We start from the raw sequence: 14,137 nt of genomic DNA, 5'->3' as shown, positions 1-14,137 counted from the left end.
GATGGGGGCCAGAAGACGAATCAAGAGACAACAGGCTCGGCCGAGTGCTCGGGAGAGCAGCGCAGGCGTCTGTAACGGCGATTTAGATGCTGGGCAATGGTAATACAACGGAATAGAATGACTCCAGAAGTCTGGAAAATCAGACAACCAGGCAGGCGTCCAGGGTTTGTATGGTTTTTTGGGGGGCGGGGCGCTTCTGGAAGCGAGACGAGATGAGGCAGGACGATGCGAAGCGCTGTGATTCGATGCGAGACGACTGGAAGTGGCTCGGGCTTGTCGTTGCTCTCTTTTTTATCTTTTTGATCACTTTTCCGGGCCAGAGTTGAGCTGCATGCCGAGTCCTAGTTTGTGCTGCATGTACTCTGTAAAGTGGCTCCCGATCTCTGTTTGAATCTCTCCAGATCAGCCAAAGCCCAATTCTGGTGGGACCCTGGCCAGGCCGAGCAGCGAGGAGGAGGACACTGAAGCCTTGCGTCTCGTGGCTTTATGCCGCGAGGTCAATGGATACGCGAGCAGCGGTGAGGCCGTCCAGATGTCGGCGGTGCCAGGCGAGCACACGGACTTTTTGATCGGAAATAAATTATCTAAACACCACGCAAGAAGTCGAAGGTGGCATCGAAGAAGCGCCGCAGCCTGTTGGACTGGCGTGACTGGCGCGCTGCATCAAGGCCTAGAAGCGTCACTTCAGCATGCAAAAAGGTCCCGAAGGGTCCTCCAACAGCGGGCAAACCCACTGCAACCCACCGCGAGCCCGCTGCTAGCCCACTGTCTACAGCAAGTGGCCAATGACGCGACCGCTATACTGTTGCCTGGACGAGTCTGCTTACAATTGTCGACCTTCTATTGGCTGCGGCTGTACAAACAAGGGGCAGCCACACTGCGTCGGCCATCGGCAAGGCTAGCACGTTTTTGGCCTGAGCCATTGACGCGATCAGACCGATAAGATAACGCGGTACGCCATACTTGCTGTAATCGATACGAAGATGCTAGTCTACTAGGGTAGCTGCGATTTCGCGGCATCGTGTGTCTCCAGCTACACCAGCAAGCAGACAGACAGATACGCATAACCCCACCATCACTGTCAATATCTCGTGACACAACTGCCAATTGCCATCACGGATCAACCAGCCACCACTTTCATCTCTATCTGGAGGCCTGGATCTCTTCTCTATTCCACCACGGCTCATCTTCAAGGATGGCTTCAGACGTTGGGAGCCCTAAGCGAGAGCTTACCCCCACCGCGTCCCTCTCGTCCATCCCTCAGAAGCGCGCCTTTGACGAAGGCCATAGTCCCGCTGTACCGTCACCGTTGAATCCAGATGTAAAGCCGTCTTCCGAAGCCCAGCACGCCGACGATGCGTCTCAGTCGGGGCGTTCCAAGCCTGTCAGGGCAAAGAAAGACACCCTCAAGAAACGTGAGGCCAAAGGCGGCGACAGCAACCCCGCCACTCCAGATCCCAAAGCTGGACGCGAGCCCGAGCCGAGCGAGAACAGACCTCTTCGGTATAAGTTAGCACCGCCAAAGTTATCAGATTTTGACCCTCCTCGTGGGCCTGTGATGACACTACATCATCGGGTGGATGGGCCAGACGGACAGGGAATTGAATTTATGGAAACCTCTGATCAGTAAGGAGCTCTACTCTAAGCTTATGTATTCTCCAATCCACTAACCACTTCCACACAAAAGTGTCTTCAACAAGAAAAACTTTCGTTATACCCCGTGTATCGCCGACCCTCTATTTCCTTCCACGCTATACTATCGGCAGACCGAACCAGAACCTTTCGGGCCGAGGATGAGCTTCGAGGATGCCGCTACGCACGTCTTTTTCGACAAGTCTGGCCGACAGGTGACTACTGATAAAGGCTTCCGAATGGCAAGGGCCAATGTAGCTGTCCGCGAAGGGAGGTGGTATTGGGAGTGCAGAGTTACACAGGGCATACAGCAGCCAAAAGACGGCGAGGCAAAGCCCGTTGGAGGCCGACACGTGCGCATGGGATGGGCGAGACGAGAAGCATCGCTGGATGCCCCCGTTGGTTTTGATGCTTACAGCTATGGTATTAGAGATGTAGCTGGTGAGAAGGTCTTCATGTCCCGGCCGAAAGAATTCTTTCCTCCCGGCGAGGGCATAAAGGAAGGCGATGTCATTGGCCTCGAAATTCAGCTGCCATCGGAGCATCTGCATAGGAAAATCATGGCTGGGCACTATAACCCTGCTGTAGATGCTACCGATGAACCGCCGCCGCCAACCGCCGAAGCTGCCAATATTGTGCGAGACCGAGTGCCGATCCGATTCAAGGCGCATACATACTTTGAGAAGATCGAATACCACACCACCAAAGAACTAGAAGACCTTATGAATCCTTCGCCAGCCGTATCAGCAAGCTCTTCTACAGATGCTCCGTGCCCGACACACCCTTCACCTGCCTTGCGCACCCTCCCCGACTCGTACATCAGAGTCTACAAAAACGGCGTACTTATGGGGACGCCTTTTGAGAATCTTTTGGGATTCCTCCCTCCCGCGTCGAAACCGATGCCCCAAGTCGGCGCCCGAGAAGGCCTCGACGATGGCATGCTGGGGTACTATCCCGCCGTGAGCGTGTTTAGGGGTGGTGCTGTGGAAGTCAACTTTGGGCCAGATTTCTGGTATCCGCCAGCGGATTATGATTCTACTAATGGCGAAGTAGACATGATCCAGCCTGATGGGCTCAATACGAACTCCTTGCATGCCGTTGTGGAGCGCTACCAGGAACAGATTGCAGAGGATGTTGTCTACGATATCATCGACGAGGTGGACTTTTGGCTGGAGGACGGCGGCGGCGCTACAAACCAGGCCGATGTTGACGAGAAGATCAAGGATGTAGTCATGGCGCCTGGCAGAGAAGAGATCAAGGAACTAGTGCAAGATGACTGATTTAGGCGAGTGATGCATTAAACACTAACAGGTACATAACTAGCATAACATAAGATACCCATTTGCATATCGTGCGTAACATTGCAAGAAGAAAACTACAATATTAATACTATTATCAAAATCCCATGTCGTCATTTCATATCCATCTCATTAAAGGGGGTATCGTCCTATCTCATTAAAGTAAAAAGTAAGATGTATCCTTTAGGGGCGATTCGGCTCTTCTGAAGCATCTAGCCGCGGCATTTCTGGCGTTGAAGCTCCTTTCGGTGCTGGCGATGCTCTCTCTTCCCCATCTGGCGACGTTATGATCACCGGTATGGCTTCTGCGGCCTCTTCAGCCTCCTCTGCGGCGTCTGTATTCTTCTCTCCGGATCCTTCACCATTAGAGTCGTCGGAGAGCTCCTCAAAACGCCGGCTATCGGTTTCGGTACTAGGTCCAGCTTCAGCACTAGCTCCAGCTTCGGATTCTTCACGGAGAATTCGTTCTTCTCGACCGCGCTTGTAGCAGTACCAGAGCACAACAAGCAGCACTGCGCAATCATAGGTAGTTAGCTTTGCAGTTCTCAAAAGGCGAGAAAAAGTCACTTACAGCTTAAAGCAACACTCCAAATGACGTTCATGCCAATAAACGCCGGCCATCTATTCTTCAAGACCTCTACAATTGCCTTCAGCATACTAACAATCACGCCTGGCTTCTTCACCAAGTCGGCCAAGTTTTGCCCCATGAGCATCCTCTTGGCCGTCCCCTTCATGCCACCTTCAACCACCTTGATGCCCTGTGCCTCTGCAGCGGCAGCTAGAAGTTCCGGAGCCAGCGTAGTAGTCAGCTTATCAGGGAGCTGCGTGACAAGCTTCTTCAGTGACTGGGGCAGCTTTTCGAAAAGCTTATTGATGGAACCGTCGCGGTCCTCGATCAGCTTGGTGAGGTCATCATAGGCGGTGGGCACGCCGTTGACGAGATCTTTAAAGACTTGTGTGAATCTCTGGAGGAGGTCAGACGAGTCTTTGGACTCGGAGACGACTTTGTTGTTCTTGGCGGAAAGACTGAGACGGTCAAGAACACGGGTGAGGTCCTTCTTTTCGCGCTCGGCTTCCTTTGTCGTGACGTTTTCGGTATCTGGGTTGAGCGAGTCGCCAGACTTGACGTTGTCTGCTGGCTTCTTGCTCCGTGTAAATAAGAGCGACAGTCTGTTCGGTTTCTTTTCAGTCTTTTCCTTCGCCTTGTCTGCTTTCTCGGCGGGTTTCGCAGACTCGTCTTCCTTTTTGGCGGCATCTGATGTTTTCCCAGCCTCCTCTTTCTCATCGTCAGTGGTTTTTCTTGACTCGGCGATGGATGATTCGTCGCCAGAGTGCCAATCTACGTCGTACGTGTAGATGCGCGGGGGCAGTGGTGGCGGAGGGCCATCGGTATCCTGCGCGAGGAGTTCTTCGAGGAAGCGCTCGTCCTCTGGCTTCAAGACGACCTTTTGAGCATGGGGCTCTGAGCTAGACGAGTCGTAATTCTCGTTCTTCTTGGCGTCTTCTGTCTTTGCGACGGGCTTGTTGCCGTCTGCTTCTGACTTTCCGTCATCTTTCCCAACCTCTTTTCCATCCTTTTCTTCTTTGTTCTTTTTGAACCTTTTGTAGGAAAAGTATTCCAACATATTGGCTTTGTGTTGGTCGCGTAATAATAAGCTGAAGAGCAGTGATTAGGTAGAGGCTGTTGAGCGGATGACTGCGCCGTAGATGTTTGAGGAAAGAATGCAATACCGGCAGCCTTTGTCACTTTGGAATCAATTAATACTAACATGTCTTAAATTAGCTGACACGTGCATGCATCGATGATGGCGACACAAGACCATCGTGAGAGTGATGTCATTGGATGCAGCACTTTGAGCTTTAGCCAATCAAAGCTACGATGCATCTTAAGCTTCAAGGGTGCCCATAACGCTGAGCACATGGCAAAAATGGGTACTGTGTAAACCACACCAAAGGCGACATTAAATAACTGGTACCTTTCGAATAAAACGATACTAAAGAAAATGTTATATTTTTTCTTAGCTGAATGATAGTTTTATTCTGGGGTATCCTTCGTAAATAGTCATGCTAATAATTCCTTGCCATCCTTAATATGCCCAATTCTAGTACCTATTCCAGGTTGCAGCGCAAATACTCGTTACCAATGTCTTCAAGATCCGCCCTACAATTATCTCTCTTACTCTTCCTCTTCGCCTTCGCTCTCTTCCTCAGCCCCTTGCTCACGAATAACGTCATCTGCCAGCGTATTTCTATGACCACCACTTCGTCTTCGGCCTCTTTGATACGCCTCAGTCATTGTGATGGCTCTCTCTCCCACGTAATGATCCCCAGTCCATTCCCGCGAACATTTGGGGCACGTTGTTCCTCGTCGTGACCTCCAGAATGCTTGTTGGCAGATGTCGTGCAGTCGAAGTGTGCAATCAGGGTCTGAGCATCTGAGCCCCCAAGTCACAACCTCTTTGCAGGCCTCACAGAATTTGATCCGTTGCCAATCACCAGGCTCGACATCTGCGTCATTGTACATGTCGACCAGCCATGGGCGAAGCTCCATGAGTGCGCGAGGTGAGAGCGAGTAGAATCCTTCTCTGCTAATCTCAAACCAGCCGCCTTCTACCAGACTTTCGAGAACGTTTTCCACTTCGCTGTGCTTTAGCCCTCTATCTATTGGGGCTTGTGACTGTGGTTCTTCTCCCCCTTGACTTTCTCTGCGTGGTGGCCTCGCCAGCTTGATGGCTTGCATTTCGGTAATACAGAGGGACTCCATGCGGGGCCGGTTGAATTTCTCAAACATGGCATCGAGGACTCTTTTGATAAATGATAACTCTTCTGGACTGTAAATTGTGGCCAGCTGAGTTTGTGGATCAGAGGTGGTGTTAACAAGAGCAAAGATTCTCTCTTTGGTCGCTTGATGTTGCGTGCTCCGGATCTCATAATCAAATAAAGATACCGCGCTAGAAGCTTTATCGATGTACTTCAGAAAGATCTCTTCTGAGACCTGATCAGGCCTGCATTCCTCGCTGTCGGGATTCTTTGCATTATCGGCATTGATGATGGCTGCAATTATAGGCCGTGCCTCTGGGTACGTTAATGTCCCTCTGGCAAGAAGGGCCTGAAGAAAGGCCCTGTTGCCGTGGCCATAGTTGGTCGGAGGTTCCATTTATGTTTATTCTCTGACTCGTATTATTGATGAGATGGAATTATTTCATCGAATAAGCTTCAGCAAGAAGTTCTGATGTTGGAAGAGCTTCGAGTTCCTTATCGGCCTTTAGGGCAGCATCGCAAAAACGCGTGAACCACGCGTGCCTCATTAATTGGCTGTGGCGGTGCGTGGCTTGATCTGCTTAGTACAAGACAACAGCTGTCCATGATGTGAATTATCCCAGGCCCTCAGGTTAATTATTTATATTTTAATATTCATTTTATAGTTGATTACAAAATATATAGTTTAGACAACAAGATCTTTGAGATGAAAAATTGGTAAATGAAGGGCGATTCCAATCATCGCCTATGTAAAGTTTGAAGCGTACTTCGAATACCTATCCTCAGCTTTCCAAACAGTACATGGTGTTTCCAAGTAGACGAAAGTCGACCGCTCTTCGTCACTTTTACAGTAGTTTATCCCCAACAATATTCAATGATCTTGATATATTCAAAGGTTTTGTTTAATTAGGATATTTGTACTTCATACTTCATATGGGATTTAGTGGTTTGCAGCTGGACGACTGCGCCACAGCATTGATGACTCATCAAATCTCACTGACCAACCGCTACACGTCGGCTTTGTCGTTAGAAGCAATCAATCCATCATTGCGTCAAAACAGAGCAAATAGTCAATTTTACTAATTCCATCGTGGTATCGGGGTACAAAATACGGCCTACAGTCGAATATCCTCAATTATCTCATTGAGGCGCACAGCTCTCTATGAAACTCTTGGAGCGGCTCTTTTGAGTATCTTCCAGTATCCTTCGTCACTCTAGAATACGGCCCAACAGCGCGCCCCTTGAGCTGTTCGAATCAGCAAACATCTTTTCAGTCAATAATTGCACGACCATCTACATCTGTTTCCTCTGGCCACTTGTATGAGATATACAAATTCTTTAAAATCTACTTCAAACTAAGGAGTCCCGTGACCCACGTGTCGGGTCAGGCTGTGTGTGGCCGTGAGGGAGGTAGAACGTCGCCCGCGCTCGTCTGGGGCGAGTGAGACGAGCGGTACCACAGTTTAGAAGTCATGGACACCAAAGATTTTGATGTGGTCCGCATTGCAAGAAGCGATGGAGCAGACACCGGGCCAGGGTATTGGCCGGTGACAACACCAGTGCCAGCCGCCAACGCTGCGAAGAAGTCAGGCAAGGAAGCAGCTGTGGCAGATAAGACTCCGCGAACAAAGCCACAGATGACGAGATTGGCCGAGGACGACCCAAGATTCGTAGAGTGGCGGATAAAGCTGGGTATTCTATTGAAACAGGAGCTATCCCCCAATCCAGACGGTGAGTTATTCGCCCAAGCGAAGAGAGCATGATGATGCCACCAGGACAGAGCCTAATGAAATTTTTATGCAGAGGGAAACCCGTGGTATGTGAATTTCCCACGAGGATACTGGTTATACGAAAAATCCAAGCATCTTTGGGTTTCTGGATACCCTACCAAGTCAAAGCTATTCAAAAGCCCACAAGAGTTCGGCGTTCACTTGATATGGCTGCTATCGGCATCCAAAGACTACGGAGACTGCTGCTGTGTTCATTGTAACATACCCGCCCCTTCGAAGGCTTCATATGCTCCCGAAGAGCCAATGGTCCAAGCGATCAGCCAAAGTCTAACTCACGCCTCTATCTCTATTCCTGCTCATTCCCCAATTCCACCTCCTATTCAAGCCCTAGCCGAACAGTCCTCAGCAAAGGCCGAGAAATCTGAGAGGCCAGTCAAAGTGACGCCTGTTCCGCTACCCCCAATCCCTGGTCAACCATCTTACAGACCGCCCAATATTTCGCCTCATCCGCAAGCAGCACAGCAGCCTCTGCAGCCGGCACAGCAAAAACCCATCCAGCAGACTCCTGTACCACTACCCACGCCTATCCAACCGCGTGAGCCGATACAGCCCACTCAACCCACTCAGATTTTACAACCGACGCCATCCCAGCTACCTCCCATAGCTACCACCAATCCTTCGACTCCAATGCCTGTTCCTGCAGCTGCAGCACCCACACCGCTTCAGCAGCAGACGGCCCAGCAGACGGCCCAGCAGACGGCCCAGCAGACGGCCCAGCAGCAGATGGTTCAGCAGCAGACGATTCAGCAACAGGCAGCTCAGCAACCAAAACCCCAGGCTATTCAATGGTCTTTAAAGGGCTCGTTGCTTTTCCGAGCCGGAGAGTTAGTATGGTATCAGACGGGTAATACTTGGCGCCTTGGGATAATTTCTACCCCCCCTAACGCCACCCCCAACGGGATGGTATTCGATCTACTGCCCATTGGCCACGCTATGGTGCCTCAAACCAATATCTCAAAGGCTGAGGCCGACTTGCGGCCTTTCTACTGCTATAGCGTCCCGTCTGTTGACATTGCAGAGCTCAAAGACAAAATATTTGATGAGATACCCTGGGAAAATCTGTTTCAATCTGCTGGGAACAACTCTGTTCGCCGAGACCTTCTTAATCTAGATGCCTCCAAGATGGCCGCGTCGAAAGTCGATTTCTCTCATTCTCTCTGGACTCGTCGTGGTGACGACCCCACCGGCAAGGCCGTATCATATTTCGGATGCTTCTTCGGTGCTGAACGTCTCGAAATCGGCGACACCGTGCGGGTAAAAATGGCAGGGGCAGAGGCCAACTCGAGCCCGACAACTGTGATGGGTTTGCTGCACATCTTCACTAGTGCCGACTATCCTGGGTCAATCTTCTTCCGCGGACCCATCTACCAGCTGGCCAAGGGCCCCGGCATCGCTGGCACCGTCATTGACGATGAGAAGGATAAGCTCCCGCTCGCCATGCAAGACGAGATTCGGTGGCGGAGCCAAGTCACGCGGAGCCGGCAGTGGTGCTGGGTTCTCGTCAAGGATAACGTGGTCTTTAAGGAACAGTCTATCAGGGGTCGCTTTTACCCGACGCATCGGCTGATGCCTATTTACAATCCGAACGAATTCAGGGGCCTGGTGGCAGGGCAGCAGCCATTAAGAGATCAGCATATATACTTGAACAACCGTATGGACGGTGCTGGTGGGAGGCATATTGGGCGGAAGGCGAACCGACTTGATACGTTGGGCCCCTGTGTGCCGCCTACAGTGAGGTTGGTGCTTGAGCCACATATTATAGAAGAGTAGGTGTACTTGATTATTCGTTTTGACAAAACTTGTATATTGTTTGAGCTTTGAAGCGACAAGGAAGATGGTGAGAAGAGATACATTGTGTGAAACAATATTGGAATACATGGCAGGATTTATTTAATTGCAGTACTGATAATCGGTATAATACACAAGAAATTACTCCTCTAGACAACAACAAAGTCACAGTATACACACTTTCAGACATGACATGACGCTCAGACAAATGACTAAATGCATTTTATGTACTTATAGCTACCACATCGAAGAAAGAATTAACATTCTGTTTCAAATTGGAGCTTTGCATCATTACTAATCCAGGCGCAGCTTAGAATGATATGAGAATGACAAAATCAAAAGGTTGATAGGAATAGGTTAAGGAGATGACGATAAATAAACAAGATAAAAGGGAAAAGAGACGGAGAAAATAAGGAACCAGTCGTGCTCTCTCGCCTCATTTTTTTGTAACGCTCAAACTTGATAGGACAAAAAGAAACCAAGGTATAACAAAACCAAATAACAAAAAGAGTCCAATATAAAAACAATACAAAAGCGACTCTTTTACATCAATGAGCTGACCGTTCCGGGCTGAAGCCAACTTCCTCCTTGTCTATCTGTCATATCCGCCGCATAGTTGCCTCTTCTAGCCAGTTAGATAGAGCGATGGATCGACAGATCGCTGTTCGCTTCTTTTTCGTTTTTCCTCTTTCACTTTATTGTTGAAGACAAAAGAAAAGAGTGTTGCTGTTTTCGCATGTTCGCTGGGTCGACGTTGGGGTAATAGAAGAAAAAAATAAACGTCGCCAGATGAAATAGGGTAGTAAGGGAGAAAGGGGGGTGTGAAGAGGAAATGGGGAATGCCTCAGCACGGAATCGACGCTCCAATAAAGTCGATTGACGTCGTCAAGCCGTTTCTATAAAAAAAACCAGAGCAGACGTTAAGGTGAATGCAAAAACATAATGAGAAAAATAATTCGCTAAAAGACTGGTGTAGGCATAGGCCTATCGGTGCTGACAGAGCTGAGATAAACAGCTCTATGTGAGGTTTAGGTTGTCCAGCTTGGCTTGCAGCTTTCGTATGACTTCTGCATCGGGTATCGGTTCTACTTTGCGAGGCAGAGCACGAGGAGAGGCGTGCGATTTTGGAAATTTGCATTTCCTGCATTCCGTCCCATCTTCGACCCCGGTGGGATAAACAGTTTTGCAATTTAAGCATTCATAATGAGGTATACTCTTGGGTCCAAATTGATCGCCAGGATAGCCGAACGGATATTTGTCTTTCTTGGGCCTATCGCGTACTATTGTTAGCATCTACTCAACGCCGCTCAGGGGGGTAATGTCAACTTACGGGTCTCTGGGGCAGTCCGTGCAACGAACGTGCTTGCACTTTTCGCATGTTTTATTTCCGGCTGTGAAGAGCGTATCGCATTCGTGGCAAGTTCGGCGGACACGTTGACGGGGTTTCTTATGGATAAGATCCTGGCCTCCCGTCTTGCTTGGGCGCTTGAGAACAAGATTCTTCTCTACTGGGCCGTAATCGGGTAGTATGGGGGCGTTCTCGCGGTTGGCCTTGATCTTAGCAGCTCTCCTTTCACGACTAGCAATGATCTCAGCCTCGGAGCGCTTTGGTGGGTACCGCGTGCATTTGGTGCAACGGCTATGGTTGCAGTTGGGGCATTCCTTGGTGGCGCCAAAGGTAGCGTTGCAGCGATGGCAGGTCCGTCGAATGCGCATTCGAATGGGCTTATCCATACGAAGGACGGTATCGCTAGGGATGGCGCTCTGCCATTCCATAGGATGAATCTCCAGGCCAAATCGCTCATTCAGCTTCTTTGCCCTCTCTTCAAATAGTTCCAGCTTAGAGAGCCGGCTAACACCGGGCATAGCCTCATAAAGAGCTCTCGCCTCGGCAGCTTTGGCTTCGACATGACTGATCCTATATCAAGGTCTTGTTAGCATGATACGCTGAGTCGGACAGGACAGCAGCCATAGGCGAGCCCCGTAAAGCACAGCATGAAGGATGCCCATGCGCATCGCTCCTGGCAAGTAGGCAGAACAGGGCAGCCCGACAAAAAAATCTCAAGAAACAATTTAGTGTCACACATACTGCTTAGGAGCATCCTCGGTCTTGGTTCCTGGGACCGTGGCAGTTGTAGCGACAACACCGCCTGCCGGCGTTCCAGTGGCAGTAGACGGTTGGCGCTCAGTGCCGGTTCTTCGTAAAACGCCCTTGACCTTGGCAAACACTTTGACAATTCCCTTCCTCTCTTTATCGGTCTTTGGCAATGGCCCCGCTGGTTGGGCGGAGGAGCTCATGATGCTGTTGGTTGGAGTACGGGTGACGGCAGTGGTTGTCTCAGTGGGCGAACACCTTGGAAAAAAAAGGCTTCGTAAGGAATCCGACGGGCTGGTAAATGGGTATCGCAAAAGTAATCCGATGTGACCTGTCGAAGCAATCGGAATCGTTGCCGGAGATTTCTTTCTTTTCTTCTTTCTTTTTTTCTGCAGGCTCTGTTTTTTTTTTTTCTTTGCTTTTGTTTCGGTAATAGTAGCGGCTACTACGGCAAACGGCGATCCTTCAGGGTCGTTGGTTTTTCGTCGGTGCGGCTGAACTGAGTGTTGGTCAGACTGGAATTGAAATCGGCAAGCGTCGCAAGGTCCCGGGCCTAGGAATGTAGCGACGACCTAATAATCGCAGCGCATCATCCAGCAAGTTGCTGCGATTGAAGTGAAGCCGGACACGATGAGGCCTCAGCGAAGAGCGGTGGTGTGCGAAGATTAGAGTCGGAGAAGAGCGACAGGTTGCACAACGTCTTGCGAGACCGAGAGGGTGGTTAGTTATTACAGGTATGGCTAGCACTAATGCCAGGTCAGGCCAGGTCCAGCCAGCCTGCAGCTTCAGCGATGCTTAGCGCGCAATAGCTGCTTGCACAGTGCAGAAACTGTATGGGTTCCGCGGCGATGGGTGGTGCGCCGACAGCAAAGACCCTGGCCAGGGCAGCTGTACAGTGTCGAGCTACGCGCACTTGCACCGGACCGGCACCAGCAACCTGGGATAGTTCTCTCCTTCGCGGGCTCCCTGCCTCAGCCAGGAGGACAGGCAGGTACAGGGCACTACCAGCGCCTGGTTAGTCAGACAACGTTACTCCGTATTCTGCAAGGGCAAAAGGCAGAGGCCCGAGTCGTCATCCTTCACTTGGGAAAAATCATCACTACTAATTACCAGCCCATGGATCCCTGGGCCAGCAAGGGCGGCTCTTGTTGTACAAGCGTGCACGCCGCCTGTCAGTGCAGAATACCGCTACTACGAAGTACCTCCGCCGCTATGAATGACAACGCCAAATTGGCACGAGGCCAAAAAACAAGCCTGCAGCGCGCGTCGGTGCTCTACGCTTCATGCTTGATGCTGCATCTGCCGGGCGACGCAGAATCGGTGTGTCCAGCGGTCTCTTCTGCTCTGCTCGCCTCGTCTCGCAAGCGCGCGACTCATGGGGAGAAGCTCCTATTTCCAAAACCCCCCACTCCCAGGAATTAGCAACGGGCGACGATGGGGCTTCGATGGGCCTGTCCAACGCCCCGGAGCCCGCGCGGGGTCTGTCCAGTGTCTGTCCAGTGTCTGTCCAGTGTCTGCCACCAGCCAGGGAAACACAGCACCGTCAATGCACGAGGGTCCACGGGGCCGTGGGCTGTGGTTGGGCGGACGAACGTTTCGGGCCCAGCTCTCTGGGAGGATGGTGTGCGGCAAGCGTGTTACGGGAGCTGCCAGCGGGAGCACCAGCCATTGACTCCCGTCAATCCGCACCCAGCCCGTCGGGTCCCAGCAGCGGCCGGTCGGGCTTTGGGGCGAAACAGATTGCACGCCGTCGCCAGAGCCTACATGATGCAGTAGCGCGCTGCACACGTCCTGCGTCTGCACAAGGCGCATGTGCTAGGACGTGCCAATCCTCCCTCTTGCCATGAGCGACCGTCACTCGAATAGACGTGGCCAGGCCTCGGGAAGGTGGGGGGAGACTCCCGACGAATCCCAGCTCGTCTGGCTGCTCATACACGTGGAACTATGCTGCCGCATGGGGATGGATTTACATCAGAAGACAGGCATTCATTGCAGAACTTCTCTACGGAGCCGCGAGAGATGAAACGAGTTTGAGCTTTCCAGGCAGCTTCCCAGACCCAGCACATGGCGGTGGAGATGGAATTCCCCGACTTTCATCCTGGCGAGCTAGCACCGTATTCTCGTCCTATCACAAGTCGGCGACATCAGCACCAGCAGTGCTAGTATCAGCAGTAACTTAGTATAGTATTTTTCCAAGAAGGCTTTGTCCAAGTTCACCGAGTGGCCATTCACTTCCTCGTTGATGCCGGCTCTAGCTTCGGCAGAGGTGATCCAGGGACCCGGTCTTTGACGACTTCGGTAGCTTTTGAAGTCATCCCAGCGCATCGGTTACTTTGATTACCCCAGCAATTGCTCTTTCTGTATTTGGGCTTGTACATATTCTCATTGAATAGATGCTTGTTCTCGGATTTCCGACGGCCTCGCAAAGATGAAAGAAACTACAAGACTACCATGGTGCAAAATACCACCTAGTAAGTATGCACTAAGGTAGCATTGAGTGGTTGTACGGAGTACAGGTTGACAAGTCCAGGCATTCGCCAACTCAACCAATATTTCGCATAATGCAGGGAGCAAGCTGGTTCACAATATGCATATTTGTGCTTTGTCCGAAGCTCTTGGCGAATAACAATTTCGTACCGAACTTCACAGCCCATATACGAAGCTGCTCATCGTCATTGGCGCCCCCCCCCCCCCCACACCAAACCAAAAACACAAAAGATAAATGTTGGAGCGTCGGGGGGGGGGGGGGGGTGGGGGGGGTTGAGAGGCGAAAG

General features: G+C 51.0%; 7 protein-coding genes across 7 annotated transcripts; 4 read left to right on the top strand and 3 right to left on the bottom strand.

Moving 5' to 3' along the window:
- The first annotated feature begins 317 nt into the window (after positions 1-317).
- On the top strand, positions 318-999 carry GGI43DRAFT_87734 (uncharacterized protein). The gene has a single exon (XM_083210443.1). It carries the CDS (start codon positions 533-535, stop codon positions 941-943), a length of 411 nt encoding a protein of 136 aa, XP_083059154.1. The 5' UTR covers positions 318-532; the 3' UTR covers positions 944-999.
- Positions 1,000-1,015: 16 nt separating this feature from the next.
- Positions 1,016-3,136, top strand: GGI43DRAFT_87709 (SPRY domain-containing protein). The gene is made up of 2 exons (XM_083210442.1): positions 1,016-1,626; positions 1,688-3,136. Exons 1-2 carry the CDS (start codon positions 1,196-1,198, stop codon positions 2,910-2,912), a joined length of 1,656 nt encoding a protein of 551 aa, XP_083059153.1. The 5' UTR covers positions 1,016-1,195; the 3' UTR covers positions 2,913-3,136.
- Positions 3,013-4,830, bottom strand: GGI43DRAFT_87706 (uncharacterized protein). Its single transcript, XM_083210441.1, has 2 exons — positions 3,502-4,830; positions 3,013-3,442 (listed from the first exon to the last, which is right to left on the bottom strand). Exons 1-2 carry the CDS (start codon positions 4,553-4,555, stop codon positions 3,114-3,116), a joined length of 1,383 nt encoding a protein of 460 aa, XP_083059152.1. The 5' UTR covers positions 4,556-4,830; the 3' UTR covers positions 3,013-3,113.
- GGI43DRAFT_408617 (Smc5-Smc6 complex subunit NSE1) lies at positions 4,724-6,186 on the bottom strand. The gene has a single exon (XM_083206382.1). The coding sequence runs from the start codon at positions 6,085-6,087 to the stop codon at positions 5,107-5,109; it is 981 nt and encodes a 326-aa protein (XP_083059151.1). The 5' UTR covers positions 6,088-6,186; the 3' UTR covers positions 4,724-5,106.
- Positions 6,187-7,000: 814 nt separating this feature from the next.
- On the top strand, positions 7,001-9,255 carry GGI43DRAFT_87696 (uncharacterized protein). Its single transcript, XM_083210440.1, has 2 exons — positions 7,001-7,421; positions 7,494-9,255. The coding sequence occupies exons 1-2, from the start codon at positions 7,163-7,165 to the stop codon at positions 9,248-9,250; spliced, it is 2,016 nt and encodes a 671-aa protein (XP_083059150.1). The 5' UTR covers positions 7,001-7,162; the 3' UTR covers positions 9,251-9,255.
- Positions 9,256-9,871: 616 nt separating this feature from the next.
- On the bottom strand, positions 9,872-11,719 carry GGI43DRAFT_87691 (uncharacterized protein). Its single transcript, XM_083210439.1, has 3 exons — positions 11,358-11,719; positions 10,599-11,186; positions 9,872-10,538 (listed from the first exon to the last, which is right to left on the bottom strand). Exons 1-3 carry the CDS (start codon positions 11,564-11,566, stop codon positions 10,286-10,288), a joined length of 1,050 nt encoding a protein of 349 aa, XP_083059149.1. The 5' UTR covers positions 11,567-11,719; the 3' UTR covers positions 9,872-10,285.
- Positions 11,720-12,263: 544 nt separating this feature from the next.
- GGI43DRAFT_87686 (uncharacterized protein) lies at positions 12,264-13,340 on the top strand. The gene has a single exon (XM_083210438.1). It carries the CDS (start codon positions 12,647-12,649, stop codon positions 13,208-13,210), a length of 564 nt encoding a protein of 187 aa, XP_083059148.1. The 5' UTR covers positions 12,264-12,646; the 3' UTR covers positions 13,211-13,340.
- Positions 13,341-14,137: the final 797 nt, after the last annotated feature.

The sequence above is a fragment of the Trichoderma evansii genome, assembly GCF_050947405.1.
Source record: "Trichoderma evansii strain SZMC 28006 chromosome Unknown GGI43scaffold_14, whole genome shotgun sequence".
NCBI lineage: Eukaryota > Fungi > Ascomycota > Sordariomycetes > Hypocreales > Hypocreaceae > Trichoderma > Trichoderma evansii.
The sequence above is the reverse complement of the archived record's forward strand: the minus strand, read 5'-3'. Positions and strand labels throughout refer to the sequence as shown.

Bases quoted from the DNA above. Each gene is read 5' to 3' on its own strand.
- GGI43DRAFT_87696 (XM_083210440.1), top strand. From the start codon at position 7,163: ATGGACACCAAAGATTTTGATGTGGTCCGCATTGCAAGAAGCGATGGA. The intron at 7,422-7,493 runs GTGAGTTATTCG...ATTTTTATGCAG, and splicing joins GCTATCCCCCAATCCAGACG to AGGGAAACCCGTGGTATGTG.
- GGI43DRAFT_87709 (XM_083210442.1), top strand. From the start codon at position 1,196: ATGGCTTCAGACGTTGGGAGCCCTAAGCGAGAGCTTACCCCCACCGCG. The intron at 1,627-1,687 runs GTAAGGAGCTCT...TCCACACAAAAG, and splicing joins TTTATGGAAACCTCTGATCA to TGTCTTCAACAAGAAAAACT.
- GGI43DRAFT_87686 (XM_083210438.1), top strand. From the start codon at position 12,647: ATGCTTGATGCTGCATCTGCCGGGCGACGCAGAATCGGTGTGTCCAGC.
- GGI43DRAFT_87706 (XM_083210441.1), bottom strand. From the start codon at position 4,555: ATGTTGGAATACTTTTCCTACAAAAGGTTCAAAAAGAACAAAGAAGAA. The intron at 3,443-3,501 runs GTAAGTGACTTT...ATGATTGCGCAG, and splicing joins TTGGAGTGTTGCTTTAAGCT to TGCTGCTTGTTGTGCTCTGG.
- GGI43DRAFT_408617 (XM_083206382.1), bottom strand. From the start codon at position 6,087: ATGGAACCTCCGACCAACTATGGCCACGGCAACAGGGCCTTTCTTCAG.
- GGI43DRAFT_87734 (XM_083210443.1), top strand. From the start codon at position 533: ATGTCGGCGGTGCCAGGCGAGCACACGGACTTTTTGATCGGAAATAAA.
- GGI43DRAFT_87691 (XM_083210439.1), bottom strand. From the start codon at position 11,566: ATGAGCTCCTCCGCCCAACCAGCGGGGCCATTGCCAAAGACCGATAAA. The intron at 11,187-11,357 runs GTATGTGTGACA...ACCTTGATATAG, and splicing joins ACCGAGGATGCTCCTAAGCA to GATCAGTCATGTCGAAGCCA. The intron at 10,539-10,598 runs GTAAGTTGACAT...AGTACGCGATAG, and splicing joins ACGGACTGCCCCAGAGACCC to GCCCAAGAAAGACAAATATC.